At 39.0% G+C, this 24,320-nt stretch overlaps 1 protein-coding gene across 1 annotated transcript in view; it reads left to right on the top strand.

Annotated features, from left to right (window-relative positions):
• Positions 1-4,766: 4,766 nt before the first annotated feature.
• LOC124789477 (eukaryotic translation initiation factor 3 subunit L) overlaps positions 4,767-24,320 on the top strand; it is a 60,128-nt gene continuing 40,574 nt past the window's right edge. Inside the window, exons 1-4 of the mRNA XM_047256849.1 lie at positions 4,767-4,921; positions 17,957-18,138; positions 20,835-20,919; positions 21,032-21,161. Coding sequence (XP_047112805.1) covers positions 4,892-4,921; positions 17,957-18,138; positions 20,835-20,919; positions 21,032-21,161 — 427 coding nt within the window. The 5' untranslated portion in view covers positions 4,767-4,891. The remainder of the gene's footprint in view (positions 4,922-17,956; positions 18,139-20,834; positions 20,920-21,031; positions 21,162-24,320) is intronic.

Below are 24,320 nucleotides of genomic sequence, written 5' to 3'. Positions count from 1 at the left end.
CACTCTTGCATTCCAGTCTTTACCCAGAGCAGCACAGGCAACTGCCTTCTGTTCAAACACACCTCCATATGAATCTATATTTTGAACTGTTAGTTGGGATTGAAGAATGTGACATTGGTAGTCACCTGACAACCAAAATAAGATGGTGCATAGGAAAAAGCATTCCCAGAGTCTAGCAGCTATTCATCCTAAAAAGGACGGCAGCAAAGATGGCTGAAACATTGGTGGCACATTTATTTTAGTGTTTTATAATGATGCAGCAAAAGACTCAGAATGATTATATTCGTACTGACAGTGGCATTGGAAGTTATTGGAAGACATATTCTGGAGAAACTCTAGCAGCACTCAGTACATTTAAAATTTGAAAGAAGGCCATGAGAATAATAGATGGAAACAAAATAAGAGAACTGTGCAAACATGCTTTGCAACACTTACCATTCCTGCACTACCTTGCATTTAAATAAAAGAAACCGTTTTATTTTTCAAGACAAATGTAACAGATCATGACAAAAAGTTTGTAGAGGATCTGTGATGTCGATGACAACTCCAGACTTAGGAGAACTTTCATTCAATCCATGCAAAAACCGTAAAGGATCGAAACTTTTTAACAAATTCGCTGTGAGAATAAAAGCTATTCAGGACATAAAACCCTTTAAACAATCATTACATTTATTTCAACAATTCCCTTGTTTCTACTCAGTGACAGAATACATTGGTATACAAATTACTGTGTTCAATATGATGCACTTAATTGTATTATATACTGGGTGTCCCATTTATCTTGACCACCCTAAATAACTGTTTGTCCAGATGCAAATTACAGAATGTTTCAAGCAAATGTTCTTTAGCCATCAGGGGGACATCAATCAGTGTGATTGCCTTCGTTGTAGCTTTGTTTTAGCTTTGTTTTTTTACAAAGATATGAACAGTGGTATTACGTTTTTAAATGGCACCCTGTATTTTTTATTCGGTTATTCATTTCTCTCCTAAAGACCTATTCAAAAACGTATCACAGTGTACCATTCACTGAAACACAATGTTATTAATTACATAACACAACATTGACATTGACGCTCCCAGCACTTAGTGCAGGTATTCGGGGTAATGAAACACATCTATGTGCTAATGTTGACAGAGGACAAACGTAAACATAAGTAGAATGCACACCAGTCATTCCATTAACCATCGTCTGTTGAAGAGTTGAAGAGTTGTGTGAGTAGAATGTACACCAACTAAGAGAAGGTAGAAATGCTACTCATCTATGGAGAATTTAAGTTAGAAGAAAAGTAATTGCAATACTGTTTTCTTATGTATGGGTACATTTAGTACAGTAGTTTAGTCCTTTTAAATAGTGTTGTGTAGAGTAGACATACAGTAAGGGTGTCCTTCCTACAAACTGCATCGACATAAGGTTTCTTTTATTGTTGTTGTTTTAGGTAGGCGAAATGCTATGTAGGCAGTGGAACTGTACAGAGAGCGATATCCTGACAAGAACCCAACTTTCCGACGCATGTTTTCTCGTCTTGTTGCGACGTTTCAGGAAACAGGAAGTTTCAACCCACAACAATGCAATCACTGTAGCATTCGCACAACCAAAGCTGCTCAAGTTGCTGTTCTCACTTCCATTGCTATGAATCCACATGTGAGCACACGACAGCTTGAACATGAGATTGGTGTTCCTAAAACCTGTATAAATCGTATTCTTACATATCACCGGTTCCATCCTTACCATGTGTACCAAACATCAAGAATTGCATGGGAATGATTTCCAGAACTGTGTACAGTTCTGTCAGTATCCACAGCAGCAAATACTTGCCAACATGAACTTCTTCTCCAATGTTCTATTTACCGATGAATGTTCCTTCTCAAACAAAGGACAGGTAAATACAAGGAACATGCATTATTGGTGCAGCAACAACCCACAATGGCTTAGACATGTGGAACATCAGCATCAATGGAGAGTTAATGTCCGGTGTGGGATGCTTGGTACTGCAATTATTGGCCTTTATTTCATTAATGGTAGTCCAAACAGCACAGCATATGCCAACTTCCTCAGATAAATTCTTCCTGGATGAAGTGCCGATAAGAACCAGAATGCTTATGTGGTATCAAAATAATGGATATCTGGAACATAATGCCTTGCATGCACCTGAACCAAAGGTATCCATCCAGGTGGATTGGTCGAGGAGGAACAGTTACTTGGCCTGCTAGGTCTCCTGATTTAAATTCTCTGGACTCTTTTCTTTGAGGATGCATCAAAGATGTTGTCTCTCAATATTCCAACAACTCCAGAGGACATACGGGAACGTATCATGCTTGCTTGTAATTCTCTTCAGCAGGCAACACTGGAAGCAGTAAATAATTCTTTCATTCCACGAGTGCACCTGTGTATGGGTGTCCAGGGTCACCACTTTGAGCACCTTTGAATGCTCTACTCCTGGACATCGGTACAGGAGAGTAAAAGTCAATTTTGTGTTATGTTTTTACTTTGTTTTCATTTGTTTTCTGACAACTCCAGCAAGTGGACGAGTTTGTGATCATGGCTCAAGGTCAATGTTTTGGTATGTAATTAATAATGTTGTGTTTCACTGAATGGTACACTCTGATACATTTTTGAATGGATCATTAAGAGTGGAAATGAATTACCAAATAAAAAATACAGGGTGCCATTTAAAAAAAGTCATACTTCTGTTCATCTCTTTGTAAAAAACAAAGCTACAATGAAGTCAATGATGCTGATTGATAACCCCTGATGGCTAAAGAACATTTGCTTGAATCATTTTGTAATTTGCATCTGAATGAACAGTTATTTAGGGTGGTCAAAATAAATGGGGTACCCAGTATATACTAAGTTTCTATATTATGCTTTATTTATTTATTTACAATTTCTTCGTATCAGACTACCAGAATGACAGCTTTTGGAAACATCATAAAGTATAGTACAAAAATAATTACACTTACAAAATATACTGAATACTTCAACTGCTACATTTTATATTTTTTATACTATTTACTTTTATTACTTTCCAGCTGATATGCTGCTGGTTCATGTCACAAGTAGCGTCTTAAAATTCATTGAGTGAATATAAAAAATTTTCTATAAGAAAAGATTTTAATTTTATGTTAAAATCATTCCCCTTACACATTCTTAAAGAGTTTGGTAATCTGTTAAATCAAATCAAACCACTGATATGTTGGCCTCGACTTGTCATTTTTGATATTACTATTTTCGAGAAGTAATTATATTTTGGCCTTGTGTTATGATCATGTACTTCATTGCACTTGATAACATCTGTTGGTTGACTCATAAAAATTGTATCTAATTTAAAAATGTATAAACAACATACAAACTGGACCTATGTACTTTTCAGTATTTCTACAACCTGGAGTTTCCATTGTTTAAAAATGTATAAAGAATATGTGTTAGGTATTTACACTGCAAAAAAATTTCATGATGTGATTCTCTATGTTCTATCTCATATAGAAGTATTATTGCTCTTTTCTGTAACAGCAATATCCTTTTTCAGTGGATATCATCTGCATAGCCCCACAATTCATTTTCATAATGAAGAAAGTTGTACATCGTTCCAAAGGATACTATTTTTGGTGCTAAGTTCAGAACTATCTTTACAAACTGGCTAAGAGCATATAAGACACAAGTGACTTTATCACATACAGAATTAATTTGGTTTATCCAGTGCAAATTTTCATGAGTGCAGACACAGAATCTTACAGCACCCAGTTTGTTACCAATATTTTACACGCATTAGTTACATCAGTGTAGTAACAACAGCTCATCATAAATGTCAGTAATTAAAATTTGGTGACATTAATTTTGAAGCCTTGAGTACTGAAATTTCATTGCACGTGTTACACTACTAGTAGCAAAAGATTACAGCTCGTTACATTCTCTACATTAGAATAACATTCAGGCATCATTGGCATAGCTTTTTATAAGGGAGTTAACGGATTGTACAATTTCGTTACTATGTATGAGGTAAAGGAAGGGACCAAGGTTTGAGCCCTGAGGTACGCCTTATATTGCTGTTTCCCTGGTGGACCTAAAAGTTTATAATTTTATCATTTAATTTGTATGTATGTTTAGTGCACTGTGTACAGTTCAACTAGTATGTGACTAGAAGATGCATTCTAGTGGTCTACATTATGTGCTATTCTATTTGTGCATAAAAATAATGTGCGTGAGTTGTCCAGCATCTGTAGCACAATATGCCATCATGGAAAAAAGTGTCAATAACCTAATAAATGACTTAGCAGTTTCAGTGCATACCCCGCTATAAAGCGAAATATACATTCTGGGAATTACCTCTTAAGTCATGTCTTAGCAATTGCTTCGTAATATCCTTTCTTCCAAGACGATCAATCGTGCAAGTTATGCAGGAGAAGGTCTGTGAAGTTGTGAAAGTATGAGGAAGGTTTTGGTGGAAGTAATGCTGTGAGGGTGGACAGTGGGTCGTGTGGCTGTATAACTTAGTCTGTAGAGCGTTGGTCGTGAAAGATACGGTATTGCGTTCGTGTCTGCATCAGGCACACAGTTTTAATCTGCCAAGAGACACCTCCACTTCACGGTGACGTTGACTTCCGTTCCGTCGACGTCCATTGCGACCACTTCTTTCGTGATCCTACAAAACAGTACCATATATTATATCTTACCACTAAGTTCGTTCGGCTTATATGTCATCGATTATATGAGATAATCAAATAACTCCAAAATTTTCGAGGCAGCGTCCCACGCTAGATCTTTGGCCATTTGTCAACTTAGCCATCGTGGTAGTCCCACAGACATATCTGCTGGTGCCCTCTTGCACAACCTCTTAGATAGGTTTCAGTTTTGGTTTGTATTTGTGTAAGTGTGTAGTAACAACACGTGAACATGTACGGCAACGAAAAATACGTAGATCCGGTTAGTAAATTTCTATCTTTTGACGAAGTGAAATTTGAGATGTTTTATTTTTTTAAGCAAGAGAAAATAAAAATCACGTGTTTACGTGAGATATGCACATATGGATGTATGCCCTTGGTTGTTTCTGTATGTTATTGAATGTTTAGTTTCATTCATTATCCGCACATTGGTAGTTTGTAATGAATTATACGCAGCTTCAATTAATCATTATTATATTGTTTATCATATTTATTGCCGCTGTTGTTATATTTAGATCAATCATTTGATGTTGCTGTGACAGTGCACAGAAAGATTTTCAGTATTTATGTGGATACTGTAAGAATTTTACCGTTCGATTCTGAGAATATTAAAAATATGGGTACATTCACTTTTCAAACTATGGAAGCATTACTATAAATCTTCAACTTTTGTTGCCCAGTCACCCTCAGTTGGATGTAATGTTATGTTGATGATTGAAGTACAAACGTAATACTACTGTGTAGTATTAGAATAATAGTGACCTGATAGACACGATCTCAGCTAGTTACTGTGAAAATATGACACACAGCGATTTCGTGTTAACCTGTCGCCGCTTATTGGAATGCTGGGTGTTTACGTTTGGCACTGTAATTAAGATACCGCAACCAAATATTAAACAGTTAAAAATAACATATACATGGCATATACATGGCAGCGAAGATTGTAATGCAGGTAGAAGCAAATCTCGTGCAGTTCTAAGGGAGAAAGAAAGAAAGAAAGATCCTGCAAGCGTTTTCGACGTTTGTAAACCACGCCGGGTATAGAATATGGTTACCCAAAATTGTTGTTTTTGAAACCTATGCTGAATCCTACATAGGAGATTTTCGGTCTCCAGAATTATGCGAGTGTCAGACATGTTCCAAAATTGTACAACAGTATCATATTTTGTATTGTGGTAGATCTTCAAAGTGGAACTGAAAATGAGTTTAAATGAGCCATGTGCCTAATACTCTACACTTAACAGTTTGAAAAACCTTAATCATTCAGTATTCTGATTGAGACAACAGTACTATGCATTTTGATATGTCAGTGGCATGTTAGTCTCTGGTATTCTGCCATTGGAACCTTCCTGAAGATGAATCATTGCACTGGTAAGCACAGTGATCAGAAATTTCAAACAATGTGTAATATCCTTTCTTATTACGCGACTACCTAAGAAAGTAAAACAACATAGGCCTATCTATCGGGTGAAATAAAAACAAACCATTAATAGTGATCTTGTTATCGAAGTACGTAGGGTTGGTTGAACCTAGCGCAATCGGACTTAGCTATGACCTGTGACATAGTGATGTTGAGGGTATATGATGTCTTAACATATGCAAGCAAAGATAGAACAGAACACTGACAGTATTGATTCTGATTCTTTATTACTTTTTTTAATGTGTATTGTGACTGATTTGTAGTGAAACACTGTCTGGGTTAGTTTGGAATGTGGGGAAGACAATTAATTTGAAATCAGGAGGATAACCCTAGTTTTTGATATGGTGCATATTTTATGCATATTGTGTTTTATGAGTTGTTTATCTCTGTCATTTTGATGTCGTCATAGGTCAGTGTAGATAGGTGATATCAGTAGGTGTTTACAAATCAACAGATTTCAATCTTCAATTGGTCTATGGATTTTTTTGGTCACTTGTTGCCTCTTTCACCTCTAGCTGTCATTTTAATTTAAAAATTGTCTAGTTGCAACATGATTTGGAGACTGCTTTAAACTGCATGTCACCTATAAATGACAGTGTAATTTTGTTACCATTTTTTATCCGGAGTTTCTATATCAGACTTTTCTGGTCTGGATAGATTCAACTCTCAGCAAACAATATATACAGCCATAACTCTGTTTGCTGTTGCCATCAATGATGATGTAAATGCAGTGGGCACCACAATCTCTCTCTGTTACTGTATGTGGATAATCTTTGCCTGTACTGTGCCTCTGCATCACTGTGCACTGCTGAGTGCCAACATCAGGGCTGTCTGGAGAGTACAAGACTGGGCCCTGCATGATGCCCATCAGTTTTACCAACTGGTCTGTACACCTGCGCCCAGAAATATGTCTTGGTGACCAGTGACTTGAAGTCGTCGGAACTTTTCAATTTGTAGGTATTTTATTTGACAACGACCTAACTTGGCTGTCACATGCCTGCCAGCTCGAGATAACTTGTATGCTGAAGCTAAATGCTCTCTTATTTTCTTAGTAACTCTTTGTGGGGTGTCGTCTGGTTAGTTCTTCTTATATTGTACAAATCTCTGGTTTTATCATACTAAGAGTATGGATGTGTTGCCTGTGGGTTGGTAGCACCGATCTTACCAAGTATGCTGGACCCTGTTCACCACACTGGCATGCGATTGGCAACAGGGGCCTTCTGACTGATCCTGTTGACAGCCTCCTGGTGGAAGCCAGTGTCCCATCACTGCGAGTTAGACAACGACAGCTTCTGGCTAATTATGCAGTCACAGTCTGTCAGATACCTACTCACCCATTCCACAGAACTCTGCTTTAGACTGTTAGCACACCACCCAGAACTGGGTAGACCAGCTGGGATCCAACTCCATACTCTACTGAAGGACCTCCAACAACCTCTTTGTTTCTAGGGCTCTCCCTCGGCAACCTCCTCCTCCTCCTCCTCCTCCTCCTCCTCCTCCTCCTCCCCCCCCCCCCCCCCACACACACACACACACTCCCTGTCCAGTGATACAGTTGGACCTCTGTTGTGGCCCCAAGAAAGATGCTGATCCTACTGTTCTCCTACCTGTTTTGTTCGATCCTCTACAGTTATTCTAATTCGGTATGAATCTACACGGACAGTTCAAAAGTCAACGACAGGGTTTTACTCTTTTACTCATGCAAGGGGACATGAGAAGCTCACTCTGTCGAGTGCCTGCAGTGTATACACTGCAGAGTTGGTTGCCATTCAAGCTTTACAGTATGTCAAATTCATGAATTCCATGAGTTGCTTGAAAGGCCTGTGCTATCCCAAAAATCTGTTGGTCGCCAACGTCCAGGACCTCTACAGCTGTGGAAAGACAGTGACCTTCATCTGGACACTGAGCCACATGGGCATTCCAGGAGATGAATTTGTCGATCATCTAGCTAAAGATGCAAATTCAGGAGACCATCTTGATGTCAGAATACCGGACGCAGACTTAGATTTCAACTTTGATCCAATATTGTAAGGCTCTGAGAATTGGAATGGCAGGCTGCTACGGCCCAATACAAGTTAAGAGCGATTAAGGGGTCCACAAAGGTGTGGCATCCATCTTTCCAGGCCTTTTGGAAAGATGCTGTTGTGACGGGCTGATTGTGCATCAGCCACACTAGACTCACCTGCGAGTTCCTTCTGTGTTGGGAGGGCCCTCCTCATTGCAGCTGTGATAGTCCATTGTCAGTAACGCATGTTCTTGGTGAATGCGTCCTGATGGCCGACCCGCAGCACACTCTCAGCTTGCCTATCTCACTACCTCAGATGCTTGTGGATGATGAGGCGGCCACTACCAAAGTGTTGCATTTCCTGAGGGAGAGCAGTTTTTGCACTAAACTGTAATAATCCCCCACTTTCAGTGTTAGGGGTAGATGCGGGGCAGGCGAGTCTCCCTATGCAGTGGGTACCCCCACTCCGTGTGACTGCAGTTTGTGTACTTTCATCCTCCCTCACCTTTTTGTGGCTTTAGACCCTCTTGTGTGTGGTGCTGCTTGGATTATTTCTCTGTTTTATTTTACATATTGTGTTAAAACTTCTGCCACATCCTTTTTCAAACTCTTTTACTTGGTTATATAGTTGGAGCAGCCAAGTCCCCACTTTTTCTCTTTTTACATGTTTCTCTCTTGAAAAGGAGGGACTGACAACCTAGCAGTTTAATCTCTTTGAACACACAATCATCAACGTCGTCATCCGTAAATTAGTTTAATAGTCAGAAGAAGCAAGTGCTTACCAACTCCAGTATGTCCAGTATACCCTGGTCGGGTTAACAATGTGACGACAGATAGTTTTTTTACGTTAAGATACTATAGCTAGAAGAAGAGAATGAACATTGTTGTGCCTTCTGTCTTACTCACCATTTTCGTATCACTGATTGAAGTCCCGGGTACGAAAGTCAGATTGGGACAACAGTTGTTGCTGGATATGTAATTATTGTGATTTTTTTATTTGTACTTCTCTGTGGTGGTTGTTTTATATTACAAAACAGAAAGACTGAAACCAGAAGCAAAAGTGCATGGAAAAGTGACGAAGCTGTTAAAATACTGCAAGGGAGACTCAGTAATACACTTGAACTGGAAATATGTGAGTAGATATTGTCTTGAAAGGCACAGGTGTTGCTGCTGTAGCCATATTGCACCCGCCGTGGATAATGCAGCATAGACGACATTCCCCCCCCTCCCCCCATCAATGTACTCACCACGTTCATGTTGATCTGATCCACATTTAGGTCATGCTACAGCTTGCTATTTTTAAATTCCACACGATGAAACCCTCTCTCCCTCCCTCTCTTTCATAAGTGAATGGATAATACCCCTCCCCTACATGTTTTATTTAATAATAGCTAATCACAGGCTGGCATTCCTTTTCTCATGACTTTTAACACTGATTCAGCTTTACGCAAATTATCAACCATCAGCCACAGGCAAATCCCTAGGAAATTAAATTTAACCTCCTCCAAACCAGGTTAATCAACTTTAATAGTAACTCGCCCCCCCCCCCCCCCCCCCACTTTTCCCCTTGTGCTAACTGCAGCACTGCAATCTTCCCTACAAATAGGAAAATTAACCAACACAGACATGCAAAACCAGACACTCTGCCCTGAATACAAATGAAGAATTTTCTCAAAATTAAATAAGTACTTCTCGAAGTGTGTAACATTCTTAACCAATTGTTAAATACAATCACACTGCCAGCTTCACTTAAATGGATCATTAGTTCAACGATTGGACCAACAGAGGTTGCACAAAAATATGGAAGCACCAAAATCACTACACATCACAACACCTAATACGGTGTAAGAAACCTGTTGGCATTAAATACAGCTTCCAGGCATGTCGGAGTGGATGAGTACAGGTCCAGTACGCTTTACAAGGGAATCTTAGAATCTAATCCATTCTTCCTGGTAAGTTCAGATAATGATGATGGAGGTGTATAGCGATCATGCACTGTTCTCTTCAAAATAGATCACAAAGCCTCAATAATATTGAAATCTTGGAACTGTGGTTGTCAGGGGAGATGTGACAATTCATCCAGGTGCCAGATGCTTACAAAGCTAGTCTTGGATGTGCAAGCAGTGTGAACAGGGATCCTGTCGTCTTTGAATGCAGCATCACCTTTGGGGCACAAACATAACGTGATGGACCTGGCCAGCCAGAATGTTCACATAACCCTTGGCAGTAACACAATCTGGCAGAGCAGCCATTGGACCAACTGAATACCATAATATTGCTGCCCAAATCATTGTTAAACTCTCGCTGTGTTTTGCTCCTGAAGTGTGAACTTGACCGGAAGTTGAAAACAGTGTGAAACAAGACTCATCTGACCAAATGACTTTCTTCCATTGCCCCATAGTACAGGTTTTATATCTTTGACACCAAATTTTCCTGTTAAAGGCACTTTATCACTGATGAGTTGTTTTGGAATTCCAGCTCACCCTGTAATGTCCTGCTTATGGAGCTCCCTTTTTGTTGTTTTGGTGCCAACAGGGTTCACTGGTGCAACATTCAGTGCTGTAGTGACTTTCACAGGTGTCTTTGCTTTATTTTTCATCACAATCCTCGTCAGTTGCTGCCTGCCAGTTTTGTCTGAGTTGTTACTTAGTGGATGATACTTTTCCACTTTCAGTGTATGCTGCACAAACTTTTGGTGTGGTGTCTTTGAAACACCAAATGCTTAGGCTCTCTTGATTATAGTAGCACCCACCATACAAGCACCAACAATTTTTCCATGATTGAATCCACTTAGTTTCGACATAATGCACTCACAACTGCAGCGAACACTGTTCTGGTGACGACTGACACTTGCAATGTATTGAGGAGTACGCACAGGTGCTGTTCATGGTCAGACACAACAGTGAAACCTGCAGGCTTGGCTATCATCTTCGTTTATTTTCAAACAAGCATTTCTCATGGTGTTTCCATATTTTTGTCCAAACCATGTAGATGTTAGGTTCACTTAATGACAACATTCAGTACAGCTCATCTTTTCACCAGTGACCCTATGTAAACTCAAAAACTCAGATTTTATAACCAAACAGCCCCACCAGAGAAATTGTGTCTCTTGAAATATGATAACCAAATTGTCCCTCTTTCCTTGAGTGTGTTCCAGAGGAAGGGGAACTGCATGCTGAGTGGCATTAGTGCCAGAAATGAGCTCAGTAGCAGCAGTAATTAGTGGGGCTTGTTGGATAAGTGTCAGACTACAAATCCAAAGATCCTGAATTCAATCCCTAGTCACTAATAGAATTTTTTTCCTTTCACATATTACATGTTTCACCTTAATTTAAAATTTTCATTTTGTACCATAACTTGGAGTCTGTGAAACTGTAGGTGCCCATATATCTGGCTGGATAGGGCTATTCAAAGATGGAAAGAAGGCAAGAGCTTACCACCTCCAGTAGCACCAATAAAGCACTGCAGAATTCAAATATACTTTCACATTGATGACAGCTGTACTTTTATACACAAAACCAACATATGTGACAGATTAAATATGAACCACCACAAAATCATAGGACTGCTGTACCACAAAGATCAACTAAATGATATACTGAAAGCAAAAGACATGAGAGATTGCCAACTGACACACAGAAACAATAATATTGGAGACATGATATATGTAACATGTAATATCCTTGTTCAGAGAACATACTGATAGATTACATTGTTCCCTAGAGCTGTCATGTTTGCATACACAAATGAGGGTGATCTTCTAGGAACAGGGATATTGTAAAATGCAGAACTTTGCTTGTTGTTTGCAAAAGTAAACAAAAATAAGAGCAAGGACATCTTTCAGCCTGTGAATATTTACTGTAGAGGAACTAATTACAAGAGAACTTGGCTTTCTACAGCTGTAGTGTGCAAGCCACCTAATAGTGAATGATGGAGGGTATTTCTTGTACAAGTAACACTATCTATTTCCTGTTCCATTCATGTTCTAAACTTTAGAAGGAACCATCCACATTCTGTGCTTGTTTGTGGTATAGATCAAATGTTTGCAGTGCATTTGTTAAGGTTTGAGGCAGCAAGATACTTGGTACCCAATGAATAGTTTTTCACCAGCTATGTTTACTCTGCTAACATCTGGACTAATAACATTTTGTGGCTAGTGTTTCCTTCACTGTGGTGATGCTGATCTATAGTGCAGTGCAATGTTTACGTTAGGTTGGAAGGTAATAACTTGGTTTTGAGTTGGCAAAGTGAATGTTTATAATTGTGAACCCTGGTTGTTACAACAGAAGGATTAGAAGCATAGCTGGAGATCTGTGATAACTTGTAAGTGGATGTTTCCATTTCTATTTATGTTGCTTGCATCCAGAATCCTGTAGTATCACAGAAACACCAAGGTTGGGCAGAAACAGAAAGTGGAAACGCAATTTTAAATTATTTATTACATGTATTTGTATATTTGTCCTTCAAGTCAAAATTCTTCAACAAATATTCAATTTGATAACAATTCAACACCTTGTATCCACTTCTGCACATGTGCCCCAAAAACCACCATACGAATCCATATTTTTCTTCTCTTATTATCTTCATGGTCCTTATGTGAAAATAATATTGTTGTCCTTTCTGGGATTTACACTTGAGTTCATAAAGGAGCTCCATGATACTCTGGTGTTGATTGAACCTGCTGGTTACATATCTAGCAGCCTGCCTCTGAATTGCTTTAATCTGACCTGGCAAGGATCTCAAATATTGGAGCAGTACTCAAGAATGTGTCACATTAGTGTTCTATATGCAGTCTACTTTACAGATGAACTGCACTTTCATATAATTCTCCCAATGAAACAAAGTCAATAATTTGGCTTTTTTACTACCGTCCTTATGTGCTCGTTCCACTTCATTTGGTTTTACATTATTACGCCTGTATTTGTAGACTTAGAGAAAGCTTTTGACAATGTTAACTGGAATACTCTCTTTCAAATTCTGAAGGTGGCAGGTATAAAATACAGGGAGCGTAAGGCTATTTACAATTTGTACAGAAATCAGATGGCAGTTATAAGAGTCGAGGGGCATGAAAGGGAAGCAGTGGTTGGGAAAGGAGTGAGACTGGGTTGTAGCCTCTCCCCGATGTTATTCAATCTGTATATTGAGCAAGCAGTAAAGGAAACAAAAGAAAAATTAGGAGTAGGTATTAAAATTCATGGAGAAGAAGTAATAACTTTGAGGTTTGCCAATGACATTGTAATTCTGTCAGAGACAGCAAAGGACTTGGAAGAGCAGTTGAATGGAATGGACAGTGTCTTGAAAGGAGGATATAAGATGAACACCAACAAAAGCAAAACGAGGATAATGGAATGTAGTCAAATTAAATCGGGTGATACTGAGGGGATTAGATTAGGAAATGAGACACTTAAAGTAGTAAAGGAGTTTTGCTATTTAGGGAGTAAAATAATTGATGATGGTCGAAGTAGAGAGGATATAAAATGTAGACTGGCAATGGCAAGGAAATCGTTTCTGAAGAAGAGAAATTTGTTAACATCGAGTATAGATTTAAGTGTCAGGAAGTCGTTTCTGAAAGTATTTGTATGGAGTGTAGCCATGTATGGAAGTGAAACATGGACGATAAATAGTTTGGACAAGAAGAGAATAGAAGCTTTCAAAATGTGGTGCTACAGAAGAATGCTGAAGATAAGGTGGGTAGATCATGTAACTAATGAGGAGGTATTGAATAGGATTGGGGAGAAGAGAAGTTTGTGGCACAACTTGACTAGAAGAAGGGATCGGTTGGTAGGACATGTTTTGAGGCATCAAGGGATCACAAATTTAGTATTGGAGGGCAGCATGGAGGGTAAAAATCGTAGAGGGAGACCAAGAGATGAATACACTAAGCAGATTCAGAAGGATGTAGGTTGCAGTAGGTACTGGGAGATGAAGAAGCTTGCACAGGATAGAGTAGCATGGAGAGCTGCATCAAACCAGTCTCAGGACTGAAGACCACAACAACAACAACAACGCCTGTATATTTAATCGACATGACTGTGTGAAGCAGTACACCACTGATGCTGTATTTGAACATTACGGGATTGCTTTTCCTACTCATTGGCATTAATTTACATTTTTCTGTATTTTGAGCATGTTAGAGAAAGTTAATGTTGATGCATTAAGTACTGTACTTAGGTATTTCTGCCACAGCAGAAAATAAAAGGTATTGCCAGACTTTCCTTGGGATGTACACAGTCAGAATTGCAACAGTAAATCTCCATGATGGACAACACCTTTCTTCTAGTGACTGTCAGTGGAGTTCGTAGAGTGTTTCTGGTCGTGTGGATGAATTACATTTCCTTAAGTTTCTCCAATGAATCTTAGTCTAGCATCTGCTTTTCCTACAATTTTTTTATGTGGTCATCCCTCTTTAGGTCACTCCAGACAGTTAATTTTAGGTATTTCAGTTATTTACTGCTTTCACTGATTTACCACCTATGGCATAATGAAATAAGTCAGTCTCTTCGCATATTTACATGCAATACATTATGTTAATTTGCACTAAAAGTCTACTGCCAGTCATTGCACCAGTAGGCAATCATCTGCTGTTTTTCTGCATTTTGCTACAGTCTTCTGCTGTTGTAATCCTCTGAACGACAATAACATGCACAAAAAAAAAAACTCATTGTTCATCCAGTTATCTGCCAGAACACTTAAATATTATAGTAAACAGTAAAGACCCTATAACCCTCCTTGACATACTCCCAAAATTCATTTACATCTGTTGATTGTGTTCTGTTAACGACGACATGTTAAGCTTTGTCTTCTACACTGAAGAGCCAAAGAAACTGGTACACCTGCCTAATATCATGTAGGGCCCCCAGAAGCATGCAGAAGTGCCGCAGCATGACGTGGCACGGACTCGACTAATGTCTGAAGTAGTGCCGGAGGGAATTGACACCGTGAATCCTGCAGGGCAGTCCATAAATCTGTAAGAGTACGAGGGGATGGAAATCTCTTACGAACAGCACGTTTCAAGGCAGCCCAGATATGCTCAATAATGTTCATGTCTGGGGAGTTTGGTGGCCATTGGAAGTGTTTAAACTCTGAAGAGTGTTTGTGGAGCCACTCTGTAGCAATTCTGGACATGTAGGATGTTGCTTTGTCCTGCTGGAATTGCCCAGTCCATTGGAATGCACAAATGACATGAATGGATGCAGGTGATCAGACAGGATGCTTACATGCGTGTCACCTGTCAGAGAAATTTCTAGACATATCAGAGATCCCAAATCACTCCAACTGCACACGCCCCATGCGATTACAGAGCCTTCATTCTACTGACGTGCAGGGCCCATGGATTCATAATGTTGTTTCCATACCCACAAACGTCCATCCACTCCATACAGTTTGAAATGAGACTCGTCCAACCAGGCAACATGTTTCCAATAATCAACAGTCCAACGTCGGTGTTGACGGGCCAGGCTAGGCGTAAAGTTTTGTGCCGTGCTGTCATCAAGGATACACGAGTGGGCCTTAGCCTCTGAAAGCCCATATCAATGATGTTTCGTTGAATGGTTTGTATGCTGCCACTTTGGATGACCCAGCATTGAAATCGGCAGCAATTGGCGAAAGGATTGCATTTCTGTCATGTTTAACGATTCACTTCAGTCATATTTGGTCCTTTTCTTGCAGGATCTTTTTCCGGTCACAACAGTATCAGAGATTTCAAGTTTTACCAGATTCCTTATATTCACGGTACACTCTTGAAATGGTTGTACAGGAAAATCCATACTTCATCACTACCTCAGAAATGCTGTGTCCCATCGCTTGTGCACCGACTGTAACACCATGTTCAGACTCACTTAAATCTTGCTTACCTGGTGTTGTAGCAGCAATAGCTGATCCAATAACTGTGCCAGACACTTGTTGTCTTATATAGGCTTTGCTGACTGCAGCAATGTATTTGGCCTGTCTATATATGTCTGTATTTGAATACGCATGCCTATACCAGTTTATTTGGCACTTCAGTGTAGTAAGTCCTGAATATAACCACAAACCTGGTCCTATACTAAATAATGTATTTCATTCACAAAATGACAATGCGAACTGGTATGGAATGACTTACAAAAAGTCAAGAATCATGGCATTAAACTGGGTGTCATTCTCTATTGATACTAAATAACATAGGTAAATGATGTGTACTTAGCTGCTGAAGATCTCTGTTTGTAATCTCCATGCTGATTTTTAAAATGGTGATTTTCATTCTCTAAAAAGGTCATAATTCTGCAAGAGGTATTTGTATATGATACTGACCTATAATTATGTGCATATGTCTTGAACTTGAGAATGACCTATACTTTTTCCCCAATCGTTTGGTACACTGCTGCTAAAAGGGGAGCAAGTTCTTTTACATAATATCATCTTGTCCAGATGCCTTTCCATTGCTGAAAGACTTTGATTCCTATTCTGTGATCACATATCTCACTGTCTGCCATTTCACTATTTCAGTGATAGTTATTATCTTTCACCATGAAACAATCTTAAGAGACCGAATTCCTTCTCAGTGTCATCTTTCAACTTTAGTGCATGTATTGTGACTGAAAGCTAATTTCGAGCTGCCTTCTGACTTAAAACAAGACCCAAACTATGTAGCCATTCTGGTCAAGTCAGGTGGCAATCTCATAATTTTGCTCAGCACTTCAAGAATTAAGATTATGCACAGTTCCTTTGAATTTTATCCTTTGGTGCTCCACAGCTTTGTACCAAGAGCTGAATACTTGATGATGTCTGCTCGTATAGTACAGACTCATTTATTACATGCATGGTACTCTGGTTACATAGAATAGGTGTACCATACTCATAACCAGGCCTAGGCCTGGTTAATTATGAGCTGTAGGTGAGAGCCTCAGAAAGTCAAAGTCCATCACAGTGCTTGTTATATATGTATAACAGCTGGACTGTTGAGTCTGAGTACTGAAGAGAGCAACATGTAAGTGAACCTCTGCTATGCATGTTACATTTATTCTGAGTGGGAAGAAGTTGGTTGGTGCAGTGTGATCCTATTTGTGCTGAGGATTGTGTTCCTGGTGAGCAGTGCTGCACACTGTGTAAACACTGTGATTCACATGCCACTGGTGGTAGGAGCATGCAAACCTTACCACCTTCATTGATATCAGATTCATGGGCTCCAACACTCTTGTTATTATATTATTAAGCAAAATAGATTTCCTGCTGTTCTCGACATTCCCTGTAACACCTATAGTCAGTGATGCTATATTCAGCTTATAGCTACTGATTCCCTCCTCTGTGTCAGCTGAATCAGAAAGGTAGAATCTGTTTGTTTACAAGGAGGTTAAGATGTAGCATACTGAGTTGGTTCTCTGATTGACTGCTCAGTCTTTTTAACCTGCCCAATCTCTGCTAAAAGTTTAAATCCACGGACTCTCCCAACCTATAGCTGGAAAATGGAAGTGTCCCCCTATTACAATGGTGTAACTATATATACATACAGTGTAATTGTAGCAGTTACTCAGTCAAATGTGGCATCAAGCCAAAAAGCCATAAATTCAAAGTGGAATGAGCTTGCAATTATCATCATTGACTACTTGGTCACCGAATCTACTATGCGAGTGTCAGTTGCTTATTGAGGTAATGTTGGAACATTGTTCTAATTATATTTCTTATTTTGTCTCTACTCATTAGAGGCAAATGCTTAATGGCCTGTGACTCCCTTTTTCCCCACATCAGTCATTAAAACTGAGTGAATGTTTAACCTGTATAGTGTTATCACTGTTAAAGGGACGAGTGATGTAGATATTATTTATACTGTAAAATAATGGGTTTCGCTGATACTTTTTCACCAGTGGTTTAATATGAATTCTTTGCCTTCTTTTCAGGCGTATGAGTCTTATCAAAATGGAGGACTGGATTATGATCCTCACACTTCAGAGGCTCCTGCTGAGTATGACTATGAACAGTATTCACAAATAGACAAAACCGTCAGGGACTTTCTTCTGTATTTTGCAGAATGTGTCAATGAGAGAATGTTGTTTGAATTGCAGTCTCTGTATGAAACTCAGTAAGTAAACAGAATGAAATAGAGCAAATTGATAGCTTATATTATGACTGTTGAAGGGATTGGGAAATACATAAATGAGTAAAAATGTAAAACAATGAATATTAAAATGTAATGATTGTTTTGTTTATTGTGCAACAAGTTAAAAATGTGTAGCATTTTAATGTGTCATGCGGCATTTGATACGTATTTGGCCTTGTAATTGGATTCAGCAGATGCAGAAAGAAATTGCAACATGTTCTTAAGGAATTCTAACCACCTCTCCTTTCTTGAAAGTAAAGAACAGATATTGTAAGTTTTGTAAACCTCCATTGCCAGGTTTGTAAAGGCCTTGTCGCTACTGCTTTGGAGCCTGAGTTGCCACTGTTGCCGAGTTCATGAAATGGCTTCTGGTGCAGTACTTCGCTAAGACAATTTCTCCCTGCCACTATTACACAACTATGCCCCTGACTCAGGTAACAGGATAGGAGAACGAAGGTTCTACAACACTCCAACAAATTAGTAACAAAGACACACAAATGAGTTAAAAAGGTTTACTTATCTTAGTGACTTGTCAAATAATGAAGTCTGCAACACTGCTTGTGATATAACACAAAAAAAGGTCCTCAATGGCTAAGTGCAAATAAATGTAGGTAAACTTCACAGTACAAAGCAAATGCAATTTACAGCAAATGTCTGCATCACTGTGGTATGTTGTAAACAGTTATCATTTACACACCGTGTATAGTGGGGATGATAAAATACAGACATTCACTAATACAATCTAGAAATGGGTAGGGTGTGATGAATAAAATTACATTATGTAATGTGTTGTAAAATTACTTTATGTAAGTCCAGTATTGTAAAATGATTTCTTCAAGAAATTTTTGTGTGTCTTGCAAATACATAAGGTACATTAATTTCATAAAACTAGATGATGCTAGTGAATGTCTTTTTCTCAGATGTAGTACAGAAAGATTAGTGGAATATTATAATTTAGTTACAATTCTTGGCCTGCTGTGTATTGGTATGAGAATTCTGTGTTGAAAGAATACTAAATATATTTCATATGTTGTACATAAAATCCTAGAGTAGCTTTTCCTTAAGTTTCCTTTTAGATCTGATTATGGCCATTAATGTTTCAAAAGAATTTTACTGGCAAATATAGCTATCACTTATATCTCCAAATACTGTGTTATTCATAAAATAACAGGATTATATGTAATCCAACAAAATCAAAGTTCCATTCTCAACTTTTTACTTGTTTCATAATATGTGTTAACTGACTTCTGAGGCTTAGTGTCCAGCAACTCGTTGCCAGAAAGAAAATCTGGAGCACCATGGAAGACAATGTTCATTTTGATCTGATGACAGAACATGCCTCCTGGGAGATGGTAGATGTGCTGATAATGTTTTCATCATAATATGCCAGCAGATGGCGTAAAGCAATAGCTACCAGAGTGCTATATGTTCATACTGCCAGTAGGTTATTCCAGTGCCCATAAGGCTCAATGTGGTGCACCGCCAACTGAATAACTTTTAGAGGGATTGTATTATGGTCTTTCCAGTGGCGGGATCAATTCAGAGTATTGCTGCAAATTTCGAGGTGTCACATCAGCTGTGGAGTGATGCTTCAGTAATGGATGTGTGAGCATTCTCACACTGACAGGTGAGGTTCTGGATACCCACACAGCATAGATTCCTGCCAATACAGTTGTATTGTAAGAGAGATCATACAGCTTCCTCAACTCAGTTAAGAGCAAATGTGAGTGCACAAGTGTCAACATGAACTGTTGCAAACCGGTTGTAAGCAGTGGGACTGCGTTCATACACACATCTACCCTGTTTTCCACCCACACCACAGCATGGACTGCTGCTGTCAGACAATCAACTGGAGGATGGAGTGGTGCACTATAGTCTTTATTGATGGAAGCAAATGCTGTGTGCATGCAAGTGATGGTCATTCACACATACAACATAGACTTGGTGAGCACTGTGTTAACCAATGCATTCATCCAAGAGATACTGGTCTCACCCCAGACATGTGGCCTGGGGTGCTATAAGTTACAACTCTTATTCACTTTTGCTGTTTGTGGAGGGAATGCTGACCATTGCTCAATATGTGCAGAATGTTGTTTGATCAGTTCTTCAGCCACCCTTGCAGCAAGAAGGTATTGTACTGTTCCAACAGGGTAACGCTCACCCCCATATAACTCAGTGTGCTCCGCAAGACATGCATCAGCGCACCTGGGCAGCATATGACCAGACTTGTCTCCAATCGAGCACATGTCAGTCATGATAAGGTGACATGGGATTCGTCCACCCACAACCCTTGCAGAGCTACATAAACATATCTAGCAGGTGTGCGATAAAGTATTCCGAGGCAGTATTCCTCACCTTTACATTCAACTGCATGCTAGAGTCTATGCCTGCATTTCTACCTGTGAAGGCTACATTGCATACGAATATACACAACTGTTACCTCAGACCGGCTCAAGATATTGTTCTGTTAATGTAATCTTTCCTTGTACTTGATATGCATTATTTCTACAATAAATTGTAAATGAATTTGAAAACTCCCAATGGATGTGTTCGGACTTTTGTTTTCCGGCAATGTATCACATGTTTTATAAACACAGTAGCAAATTCAGCCCCACATGTAGGACATGGCTAATATTATTTCTGGTCTTTCACGGCATTAAGATTATATGATGTTACAGTTTCCCAAAAACAATGGAAGACGCTTATGGGAAAGCTCCTTGGCCTTCAGAAGAAATGGTGGTTCGTGTAGTTGGACAAGATCCTGTGAGTATATATTAAATTGTTATGTGCATGAGGAATATTTTAACAGTGTGTTATTTCACCACAAGTGTCGCTAATAATTAATGGCTTTTCTCTTTTCCTCAATTTATTACAGGTATTTCTAACTCTCTACAAAGAGTTATATTATAGACATATTTATAAAATCACTGAGAAGCCTGGCCCAAGTTTGGAAATTCGAGTTAGGTCATTCTATAATTACTGTGATCTGTTCACATATATCGTTGGTAAGTATGTGATAGCTTAATGATGCACAAATATAGTTTCATTTCAAAAAGAGATGCAGCTGTGCTCAACAGCACTATTAGCTAAGGTGTTTAAGATTAAAACTAACATGTTTTAGGAGAACATACAACTATTTTCAGATAAACAGCTTTAAAAGACTAAGAGGACATTATTCAGATTTAAAAACCAAAAGGTAAAAAATAAAAGAAGTTCACTTGTTACAGCAATCATTATCCTCATTTTACTACAGTGATCTGTCACTCGCATTGTCATAACCACAAATTCGCTCTTATCAGTGTGATAACCACCACTATTGGTGTACGTACTTACACCAGTTACTGTGGGTCTCTAACTATCGTCTATACTTGGGCACTTGCAATATGGCATCAAGCAAGTGGTTTCAGAAATGTGCACTTACAGGTCACTGAAGCCACCATTTGTGGACACTTGAACACCACACTTGTGTGTGGGATCGAAACAGTATGCACTTGTAATGACTGCAAAGTCATTCACTTTCACTTACGCATTCAATCTTACATTAATATTGATTTTCACTCTGTCAGATGTAATGCAATATAGTCTTTCCCATAAAATACGTAAGTTCATATGCAGGGTGGTCCATTGATAGTGACCGAACCAAATATCTCACGAAATAAGCGCAAAATGAAAAAACTACAAAGAACGAAACTCGTCTAGCTTGAAGGAGGAAACCGATGGCGCTATGGTTGGCCCGCTAGATGGCGCTGCCTTAGGTCAAACGGATATCACCTGCTTTTTTTAAAAAAATAGGAACCCCCATTTTTTATTACACATTCATGTAGTACGTAAAGAAATATGAATGTTTTAGTTGGACCACTTTTTCCGCTTTGTGATAGATGGCGCTGTAATAGTCACAACTGTATAAGTACGTGGTATCACGTAACATTCCGTCAGTGCGGACGGTATTTGCTTTGTGATATGACTTGTCTCCAATCGAGCACATGTCGGTCATGATAAGGTGACATGGGATTCGTCCACCCACAGCCCTTGCAACGTGTGTTAAAATGGACCATTTACCAATTCCGGAAAAGGTCGATATCGCGTTGATGTACGGCTATTGTGATCAAAATGCCCAACGGGCATGTGCTATGTATGTTGCTTGGTATCCTTGACGACATCATCCAAGTGTCCGGACGGTTCGCCGGATAATTACGTTATTTAAGGAAACAGGAAGTGTTCAGCCACATGTGGAACATCAACCACGACCTGCAGCAAATGATGATGCCCAAGCAGATGCTTTAGCTGCTGTCGTGGCTAATCCGCACATCAGTAGCAGAAAAATTGCGCGGGAATCGAAAATCTTAGAAACGTCGCTGTTGAGAATGCTACATCAACATTGATTGCACCCGAACCATATTTCTATGCACCGGGAATTGCATGGCGACAATTTTGAACATCATGTACAGTTCTGCCACTAGGCACAAGAGAAATTACGGGACGATGACAGGTTTTTTGCACGCATTCTATTTAGCGACGAAACGTCATTCACTAACAGTGTTAATGTAAACCGGCATAATATGCACTATTGGGCAACGGAAAATCAACAATGGCTGCAACAAGTTGAGCTTCAGCGTCCTTGGCGGGTTAATGTATGGTGCAGCATTATAGGAGGAACAATAATTGGCCCCCATTTTATCAATGGCAATCTAAATGATGTAATTTATGCTGATTTCGTACGTAATGTTGTACCGATGTTACTACAAGATGTTTCATTGCATGACAAAATGGCAATGTACTTCCAACATGATGGACGTCCGGCACATAGTTCGCGTGCGGTTGAAGCTGTATTGAATATCATATTTCGTGACAGGTGGATTGGTTGTCGAAGCACGTTCACCAGATCTGACATCCCCGGATTTCTTTCTGTGGGGAAAGTTGAAGGATATTTGCTATCGTGACCCACCGATAACGCATGACAACATGCGTCAGCGCGTTGTCAGTGCATGTGTGAACATTACGGAAGGTGAACTACTCACTGTTGAGAGGAATGTCGTTACACGTATTGCCAAATGCATTGAGGTTGATGGACATCATTTTGAGCATTTATTGCATTAATGTGGTATTTACAGGTAATCACGCTGTAACAGCATGAGTTCTCATAAATGATAAGTTCACAAAGGTACATGTATCACATTGGAATAACTGAAATAAAATGTTCAAACTTACTTATATTCTGTATTTTAATTAAAAAAAAAACTACCTGTTACCAACTGTTCGTCTAAAATTGTGAACCGTATGTTTGTGACTATTACAGCGCCATCTGTCACAAAGCGAAAAAAGTGGTTCAACTAAAACATTCATATTTCTTTACGTACTACACGAATATGTAATAAAAAATGGGGGTTCCTATTTTAAAAAATGCAGTTGATATCTGTTTGACCTATGGCTGCGCCATCTAGGGGGCCAACAATAGTGCCATCTGGTTTCCCCCTTCAAGCTAAACAAGCTTCGTTCTTTGTAATTTTTTCGTTTGATGCTTATTTCGTGAGATATTTGGCCTGGTCACGATCAATGGACCACCCTGTATACCAGAAGAAATCATACAGTTAATTAGTCAGTGCCTAAATGCACTCACTGAGATATCAACAATCTTTCTCACATTTATCTTAAATTGCCAAAGGATCAACACACACAAAATTAGACAGTATTTTCTGGTCTGTGGTTCTAGTACTCCGAGCAGCATCTTTGTTTGGAAAAATGTATAAAATTGCTTTGATCTTTATGGTCTATACAGGAATCTTCTTCTTAAAAGTATCATTGACTTATTTTCTGTAAATAGTCCCGCTGTCAATTATAAAAAAGCTACATATTGCATTCTGCACATACGGGTGTACTACACCAGTGATAAGGGTAACACACGGGGAGGAATTAATAAATAGGGTGCAAACTTCAAAGTTCTTAGGTGTCCATATTAATGAGAATTTAAACTGGAAAAAAACGTTTCAGAACTCCTAAAAGAACTTAGTTCAGCCACATTTTCACTTGAATCGTTGCATATCATGAAGAGAGACAAATAAGTAAGTTGACATATTTTCCTTCAGTAATGTCACATGGAATAATATTCTGGGGTAATTATTAAGAAAGAAAGTCTTCTTTCCTCAAAAATGCGCTGTAAGAATAAT

The sequence above is a fragment of the Schistocerca piceifrons genome, chromosome 3 (genome assembly GCF_021461385.2).
Source record: "Schistocerca piceifrons isolate TAMUIC-IGC-003096 chromosome 3, iqSchPice1.1, whole genome shotgun sequence".
Taxonomy (NCBI): domain Eukaryota; kingdom Metazoa; phylum Arthropoda; class Insecta; order Orthoptera; family Acrididae; genus Schistocerca; species Schistocerca piceifrons.
Note: the sequence above shows the minus strand (reverse complement) of the source record. Positions and strands in the feature narration are given on the sequence as shown.